We start from the raw sequence: 8,548 nt of genomic DNA, 5'->3' as shown, positions 1-8,548 counted from the left end.
ACAAGTCCTCTTTTGTTTCTATGCGGGGAAGATATTTATTTACCCTTAGTTCATGATTACTTTGCGCGAACATTTTATCTAAAATATAAGAAAACAAGAAAACAAAAGAAAGAAATATGACAAGACAGGAAAAGGAACATGGAAAGACAAACAAACAAAAGTAAATATATCAGGAGAAGGGAACATTAATCTGCGAATATTGATCTGTTTTTTAAATTAATCGGGAAAAAACTTAAATTTTAACATATGAGAAATGATTGATTAAAAAGGGCAATAAAATATAGTACATCTTTTTCAGGAAATGTAATAGAACCCTAAACCAAGGCCAAATTTAAAACCCCACCATTTTCAGGTAAAATCTCTCCTCTTCCTTTATAAGCTCTTGTTATGCGAGTAGCCACCCTTCACTCCCCTCTCCTTTAGCTTTTCTTCTTGTTTCAAGTGGTAATGGATGTAATTTCTCACATCTCAACATCAACTTTAAATCCCAACGCTCCGTTGTTCGTCCCGCTGTCATATCGAACGGTGGAGGATTTTTCCGACCAATGGTGGGCTCTTGTCCGCTCCTCCCCTTGGTTCCGAGACTACTGGCTCCAAGAACGTTTCCATGATCCCGAAACTGAACCTCTATTCTCTGATATTTACGATACTGTCCTCTCCGAGGATCTCGACTCTCTCTTCTTCGACGACCCAACTTACGACACCATGAAAGGTAAGCGCCCTCCCACAAATTAGAATTTGTGTTCAATAGCCTGAGTCACCGAGTCAACTCGCTAACTCGATTTTCTCTCTTTTTTCCCGGGGGTGTTTGTTGCAGGAGAGGAGGTGGAGGTGGAGGTGAAGGGTTGCAACATGGAATTGGTTTCGCTTGGAGTTTTGAAGTGGAAAAGGGATCAATTTGATCGTGCTCAGGCACCAAGGTATTTGGAGAAGGTACCGAAGATTGTGAATGTGAAGCTGAGTCCAAGGACGATTCAGCAACCGAGGCAGAGTTGTATGACTCGGTGAGTTTGAGGATAACCCAGTTGGGTTGTGTTGTGTACAAGGACTGGCTTTGAACGGGATGCTAGCTGTTGTTTTTTTCCTTTTAATTTGGGTTTTTCATGTTATTGTGTAGAAAAGAAAGTACTTTGTAAAATTGTAACTTTATTTCTGTCATAAAAAATGTTGGGAACAAAATGCGGTAATTACAAATAAATATTGCAGTGGTAGAGAAATCAGTAAGAACATCAAATTTAACTTGGCTTGCTCAGGACAGAGAGTTGATTTGATGTAATTCTATTAGGTCCTTGGCATGATTTGGAAGGTAATTAAATATATAAATTACCTAGTTTTAATTAATTAATCAAAGGAATTGAATATGTCTTTGATATTGCAAAAAAAAAAAAAAAAAGGAAGAGACAATAATTGTTAATGAATGATTTGCCTTTCAACGAGTACCTTAGAATTAATATATATTTGGTTTAGAGTGTTTTTGGTAATACGATAACGGTTATTTTTTAAATAATTTTAATTATTTTTAATATTAATATATTAAAAAATATTAAATATATAAATTATATTAAATTTTAATAAAAATAAAAAATTAAAAAAAAATTAAATTTTTAAAAAACACAGCTTGAACTGTATTAGTGATTACCGAGGCTGACTGCAAGCTAATTGAATATGCCCTCCTCTACACAGCTGTAGAAAATGATTTGCCTTTCGAGTAGTACCTCAACACGTTGTGGTCTTGATCCTCCGTGTGGTGCCTTGAAGGAAAGCTGGACATCTTCATGGCAATAACTGATAATCTTTGCAATTCTTTGTGCTTGCACAGAGCAAATCAGACATGGTGGTCTCCCTTGGCCATCCAAGTGCTTGCTTTCTTCCCGGTCACTATGAATGTTTCATTATCTTTTGGTAAAAAACAAAAGACATGTCAAAACAAATTCTAGTTCTTTAATAAACAAGGTAGGATATGTAACTGGTAAAACGTGAAAATTGTACATGTTCTTGATGATCTGCAAGGTTCTATTAATATCTTACTAGACAGGAGTTCATAGTAAGACAAAGTCGATGACATTTTTTGATGTCACAAAGACAAGTGACAGCTTGGGTTCAAACAGTACATTAATTGAAAGTGCTGCTATGCCTTGCCTTCATGATTTGCTGTTGAGCCACCTGCACTGAAACTAGACTAAAAATATTCTCAGAAGCAAGCACATCCCAAATTCTCGGGAAGGAATACTTTCTGATAGGCCTGATAGAACTTTTGGTTCGTTTTCATGGCAACGACCTACCATGATAAGATCGTAGTCTCCCACGATTGATTGAACTATAGCAGATGTATCGGATCCATCTCTTACAGTCACATCTATTAAGTTGATATGAGTGGCCCTGATATGTCCGTTCTAACATTTTTCAAAAACCCATTATATATACGCTCTCCCAATTGTCATGGACAAGATCATTATGCGTGATGAAACGCATAACTGTTAAATTAAGTATGGGGTTTTTGGCCATCCTCCGTGCAAAAGACTGTCTCCCAGTCATGTGGCATCTGTAATCTTGCTCATTTTGGTAGACAAAGTCATGTTATCTTCCGGGACCTCGAGCTCAACATTTTATACCATTATGGTAGAATTGTAGCATTTAGAAGCTGTTTTCCTGCTTTCCATATCAGGCCCAAACATATGAGCCTACTGTAAAGGCCCCTTTTTCTCTTTTAAAAAGCTAAAATCAAATATCATATTTACATTCATTACAATAAAATGATTAGCATTGAAAAATATAGAGGCATGATTTTTTTATTTTTTTTTCCTGTCCTCATAGGCGAGTCACATAAAAATGCATAATTAGCTATTAATTAATTACTTGCGACTGGTTGTTGCACACGAGGGCAGCAACATATAAGTCATCTTTTAAAAATAAAATGGTGCTTGCTTCTAGTGTACATGTGTAAGCAGTAGTAAATAGACAAGATAGAAGGATGAAAGACGGATAGATTAACGATGCGATTTCTTACAAATTGTCATCAATAGTGAGTTCCAATTTCTCCTTTGTATTCGTTTTGCAGCTGCCATATCTAACGTGGAGGGGGTTTTCTCCGACAAATGCGAGCCTTGTCCACCTGGTATAAAGGCTTTTCTGCAATTAACATTCTGTTTCTATAGCTTGAAGCTTTTGTCCTGCTTTTTGGATAGAGAAAGTGGATTTCATGTCATCGTACATGTTAGGCATGGGCAAGATTTGGAAGGTAACTACTACTCTTAGTCTTAGATATTGCGAAAATTAGAGAAAGGCCCAAGAAATCACAGGTGATTTGCTTTGATATGTAATAGCTAATAGGTTGTAATTTTAATATTTTATTTTTTTGCTTAGTATAGGTTATTGAAGGAGGCTAACTATATTTAATAACTTGATATGCATATTCATACGCCCTTTACAAATCAATATTATTCTCTCTAGAAATTGCTCCACCGTGTTGACCAGGTTGAATTGTCTTCTCTGTCAAGCCATCCATCCAGTAAAGATGAAATTAGAAAAACCTTCATGGCCATAATTACATATTATAAACTTAATCTGTTCCTGAAACAGAGAGAGGAGATCACGTCATCGATTTACTTAGCAAGTTACTCCATCTCCCTCGGCTTCCCAAGTGGTCGCTGTCTTCCCAATCTTGTGAATAACTCTAATGACTTCTTCTGATGAAACATTGCCAGTCACTGTGACCTTATTGAGCTGTGTATCAATGTCGTAAGTTTCGATGTCTGCTTGTCAAAAACACCGGACATGTAAATGTTAACGCAAATTCAAGATCTTTTTTTTTTTTACAAATTATGTAGAGGGCGAAAGGGTGATCAAATTCAAGTTCATCATAAAGAGACTACATAAAAATCAAGGATAGCTTGGACTCAATATAGTTACCTTGTATTTTTTTGATAGCTTTCAGTATCTTCTTAATACATTCATCGCAATGCAAACCCACTTTCAATTCCACCACCTATTGCCGAATTGAAGCATTAATTAAAGTCCAAAATGGTTCAACAACAAACAGGAGTAGCTAGATTAAATACAGAAAGTACTTTGATGTCGTATATACATACTTACGTTAGCCATTCTGTTTGATGAAAACTGCAAGTTGGTGAAATTGGCGTGAATAGTGCACTGACCTTGTAGAGTGGCTAGACAAAGAGGAAATCAAGAGGAAGAGAAATAAGGAAACAAACATCAATGTTGGCAAAGTGACCAGTACTTGAAGCATATAAATTAATGAGCAAGTTGAGAGGGGCATTGGATTCTTTACTTGATTGATGGAATTTATCACATTTTATGATAAAGCTACCTTTGTTTCCATGGTGTTGACTTGAGAGGAAAGACTATGTCCACACATGGGGTCGGAAAAAAAGCATATTAATGCTGCCAGGTTTGATTGGGACAAATTTACAAAGTTTTTATGCGGAGCACTATTCTGTTCATACCTAATTGCTTTGATTTATTAAAGCTACAAAGTTTCGTGATCTATATTCTATGGATTTTGTTAGCTTTATTGAGTAAATTGTGGGGAAAACACAGGTAAATTGTTGGCTTTACTTTCTGCAGTATGTATAAGGGATCATAGTGTGCAAAAATCTGCCAATTACAGTGATAGCGTGGATACAAAAGGTTCATGGTAGAGCAGGTAGAAAGAACGGCCTACAGAGCGTCTCTTTGACATATCATACGACAATTAAGAAATTGAGATGAAAAAAAGTTGTATTCTTTTCAGATAAATTCGTACTCGTGGGAGCACAATGCCCTGTCTCGAGTTCGACCATCAATCATGGACGGAAAAAATTGACCTTTTAAGAGTTTGCACTTACCTTTGATACATGTTCTTTTGAGTCGTTGTACTTGTGCCGGAAGCTCTCCTGAGAGAACGAGCCACGGCGATGCTAAAACCGGTGAAGTTTAGGTTATTGGGCATCTAGGTGCAAAGCAGGGGCGAAATTATATACGTAGAAAGGTGGAGGAGGGGCTATGACAGCCCCATATCTTTTTTAAATAAATCTGCATTTTAATGCTAAGCTTTTGAGATTTTTAATTACCCTTCGATCTTATGTTTTGCGTCCTTAAAATCATGTATAATCCGAAATTTATAATTCCACCCCCGGTGCAGAGCTTAAACAAAACGGAGGGATGGCCAGTGTGAAAAAGCTTGCATGGATAAAAAAACATAAATCTAAAGTAAGAAAGGGTAAAACTAGAACAATTAAACTTTTCAAGGTCGATGAGAAAAGTTAAAAGGAGCCACATAAATTTATAGTTGCCAAGAGCTTGGTATGTATTCAGATTAAAATTTGTGAGGATGTATCGGTATCCATTTTCAGCTTTAGGAGTGTTTTCATAAATATATATTTGGTTGGGAATCATGTTGCATATTTTGAAGTGCAATCCCACAAAACCCTTCGGTTTTGGGGTGAAATGTTTTTTTTTTAATTATTATTATAAATTCAAGACACTCGAAAGTTTGAGATTATTTTTTTCAAATAGTTTTTTATTTTAAAATATATTAAAATAAATTTTTCTCATATTTTTTATTTTTACATTAATAAATCAAAAGCATCATAAAATATTATAAAAAATCATTTTAGTGTTTTTTTATGATTAAAAACTTCTAAAAACATATATATATATATATATAAACAGAAATTATGTGAAAAACCCATTACACCACATGCATGGTTTTTAGTGGAAAAAAACCCCTTCAATACTTTAAATATTTGTTAGCATCTCTTGCAAGAAGTGTAAATCACCCATGACTTTTTTTTATTATTGTTATCAATAGATCACTCTCATTTCAACTAGAAACTCACTGATAAGTAAAGAGAATCTTTGAAATTAGAAATAATTGTTTTTTATTATATTATACATCACGTATAGATTTTTAGTTATTTTTAATATAATTTTTTTAACGGATATCATTTCTTAGTCCTGCGCACATCGTTTACTGATATCATTAATTAACTGCTAGATAATTATTTTCATGGATGTGAATTTTTGGACAAGCTGGTATGATCTTACGACTAATATATCAAAAACTAGTCAATAAAACCATCTAGATGGTTAAGTGGTAAAAATTTTCTAGATGGTCAAGTGGTAAGGATTTGGAATCAAAAAATTTGCTCCCTCTGTAGTCTCAGGTTTAACTCCTTAGTTGCTAATATAATGGCCACTGGTTTAAGTTCTTAGTTGCTAATATGATGGCCACTGGAGACTTAAATGGTCGTTAATTTCAGGATCTGTAGAATTAGTCGTAATACACGCAAGCTAGCTCAAACACCCACATTAATGTAAAAAAAACATTCCATAAATAAATAACAGTGATATAAATTGTGAATTTTTGGACAAGCTGGTATGATCTAACCACCAATATATCAAAAACCAGTCAATAAATAAATAACAGTGATATAAATCTCAAAGTCATTTAATTGGCCCTCGAACTGATCAACCGATCAAGCTCGAGGCCTGTTATGTGAAATTAGACTTTGCTTGTCAGAACTTTTGAAAATAATTGTTATAAAGGATTAGAACTTCCACTGTATTAAACGGCACGCAAATATAATATGCTAACATTTTAATTAGAATTTAAATAAAAAATTTAGAATAAATTAAGATTTAAAATGAAATGAAAATTATTATATTTTATTTTATTTTTTAAATTAATATGAAATGAGATGAACACAAGCAAGTGGCACGTGTCAGTTTTGCGAGTGTGTGGGCAAGTCATCGTTAATCACTGCTGGCAATTTTCTATGACTGCGTAAGAAGGCAACAAACTGGTCACCGCAGCGATCGCCGATGCTCTTCTCTCCAAATAATGTCACCATCTGCTGCTTCGCGTTTTCTCTATATGCGGATCCTTCCTTGTCAACAATAACCAGCCTGAGTGACTCAGCTACCGAGTTCCTCGTAAACGACCCGTCCTGCTCATCTCTCGGCACTTCTATCCCAACCTTCTTCCCTTCAAAAACCCTTGCGATTAATCCTTGGTCTATAGCGAAAGGTAACATGATCAAAGCTAGTCCAAAGGAGAGTGCCTCTGCAACTGAGCTAAAGCCGCAGTGAGTCAAAAAACCACCGACCGATTCATGAGCCATAATCCCTAGTTGTGGTGCCCAGCTCGTCCACACCACTCCACGTCCTTTTACTCGTTCCTCAAATCCATCTGGTAACCTGACCGAGTCATCCCGGTTCCTCAAAGCCCAAAAGAACGGCAGCCCTGATAACTCTAACCCCAGAGCCAATTCAGTTATTTCGTTTGATTTATTGTTAACTCGCTTCCGAACGCTATGTAAACCACAGATCCTTGGGTTTGCTTGTCTAGCCACTCACTGATCGTAACCCATTTTTCGTCCACTCGGCTGTCGCTGGACTGAGCAGATGGTAGCAGTAGGCCTACTGGGATTACTGGCTTACAGTGAAGGGCCTCCACCAGTCTTATGAAATCAGCCTCTAGCTCTAAGAAGCTCCTCACTGCTATAACATCACAGCCAGCAAGAATGGATCCCCAACGAAATATATCAGTGACACCTGAACTGTTCACTTCTATTTGATCCAAAAACCGCTTAGCTTCATGGATGCGAAATGCCACTTGGGAGGGAAATGTGACCCACTTTGGAGGGACCGTGAGGTGTTGCGGTTCGGTCCTTGGATCGTCGCCGTTGAGCATAGCTGAGTATGACGGTCCAGAGAAGGATATGGTCCACGCATTAAAAATGCTAAAGAAAACACTAGAGATCCCAAGCTTGGTTGCTATCTCAGGCAGCCAGTAGGGAGCGAAATCAAAGATGATCCAATCTGGAGAAGAAGAATGTAAGAAGTGAAATAAAGAATCTTGGAGTCCGTCATAGGCTTCCTTTAGGTATGGAATTTTGTTGAAAGGCAAGTCTGCGGTGGCCTCTGCGTTGTTTGGGAGATTTTCTACATGGGGTAAAGCGAGGCTTACTAAATTGATTCGCGGTTTTAAATTTGCAGGTATATTGGGTAAACGTTGGATGTTTCTTGGAGTAGATATAAAGGAGATCTTGTGACCCCTTTGAGCTATTAGCTTGGCGAGCTCTAGAAATGGGATGATATGACCGAAAGCAAGCCATGGGAACATGGCTATGTGGAGCTCGTCAGGTTCATTCATTGATACTGCCTGATCTAATTAAATGCTCGTGTCTTTAGCTTCTTAGCCTGTATTCCATGTGTGTGTATGTGTTTGTATATATAGCTAGCGAATGAGAGTTTAATTTTCATTTGGAAATTGAATTGTTATTGTAATTTTTTTATATGAAAATCGATGACTTCTCAGATTGCACGGATGGATCTGAATCAATTCAAATAAACTTAAGAAATATTTTAAAAAAATATTTGTAATTTTAATATTTTAAATAAAAAAATTAAAATATTAACTAAACACATACTGTCATTTGATAAATATATTCCACTAGATCTTTTAAATATTTTGATAGGAGTAAAACACACTTTAGCATAATCTTTCGCTAAGGTTTTGTCAATAACTTTGGTAACGTTAAAATAA

At 36.1% G+C, this 8,548-nt stretch overlaps 2 protein-coding genes and 1 pseudogene across 4 annotated transcripts; 1 reads left to right on the top strand and 2 right to left on the bottom strand.

Annotated features, from left to right (window-relative positions):
* The first annotated feature begins 303 nt into the window (after nucleotides 1-303).
* LOC105118879 (protein EARLY RESPONSIVE TO DEHYDRATION 15-like) lies at nucleotides 304-1,257 on the top strand. Of its 2 annotated transcripts, none has more exons than XM_011016944.1 (2): nucleotides 304-717; nucleotides 829-1,257. In XM_011016944.1, the coding sequence occupies exons 1-2, from the start codon at nucleotides 448-450 to the stop codon at nucleotides 1,006-1,008; spliced, it is 450 nt and encodes a 149-aa protein (XP_011015246.1). In that variant the 5' UTR covers nucleotides 304-447; the 3' UTR covers nucleotides 1,009-1,257. The 2 variants fall into 2 exon arrangements, with proteins under 2 accessions (XP_011015246.1, XP_011015238.1); XM_011016936.1 differs by having other exon boundaries at nucleotides 315-712; nucleotides 818-1,257.
* A 2,034-nt stretch (nucleotides 1,258-3,291) lies between these two features.
* On the bottom strand, nucleotides 3,292-4,280 carry LOC105118864 (Heavy metal transport/detoxification superfamily protein). Of its 2 annotated transcripts, none has more exons than XM_011016920.1 (3): nucleotides 4,093-4,280; nucleotides 3,910-3,985; nucleotides 3,292-3,755 (listed from the first exon to the last, which is right to left on the bottom strand). In XM_011016920.1, exons 1-3 carry the CDS (start codon nucleotides 4,099-4,101, stop codon nucleotides 3,607-3,609), a joined length of 234 nt encoding a protein of 77 aa, XP_011015222.1. In that variant the 5' UTR covers nucleotides 4,102-4,280; the 3' UTR covers nucleotides 3,292-3,606. The 2 variants fall into 2 exon arrangements, with proteins under 2 accessions (XP_011015222.1, XP_011015229.1); XM_011016927.1 differs by having other exon boundaries at nucleotides 3,292-3,752; nucleotides 4,093-4,265.
* Nucleotides 4,281-6,645: 2,365 nt separating this feature from the next.
* Nucleotides 6,646-8,155, bottom strand: LOC105119513 (putative UDP-rhamnose:rhamnosyltransferase 1; annotated as a pseudogene).
* Nucleotides 8,156-8,548: the final 393 nt, after the last annotated feature.

The sequence above is a fragment of the Populus euphratica genome, unplaced genomic scaffold (genome assembly GCF_000495115.2).
Source record: "Populus euphratica unplaced genomic scaffold, PopEup_1.0 scaffold5.1, whole genome shotgun sequence".
Lineage (NCBI taxonomy): Eukaryota > Viridiplantae > Streptophyta > Magnoliopsida > Malpighiales > Salicaceae > Populus > Populus euphratica.
The sequence above is the reverse complement of the archived record's forward strand: the minus strand, read 5'-3'. Positions and strand labels throughout refer to the sequence as shown.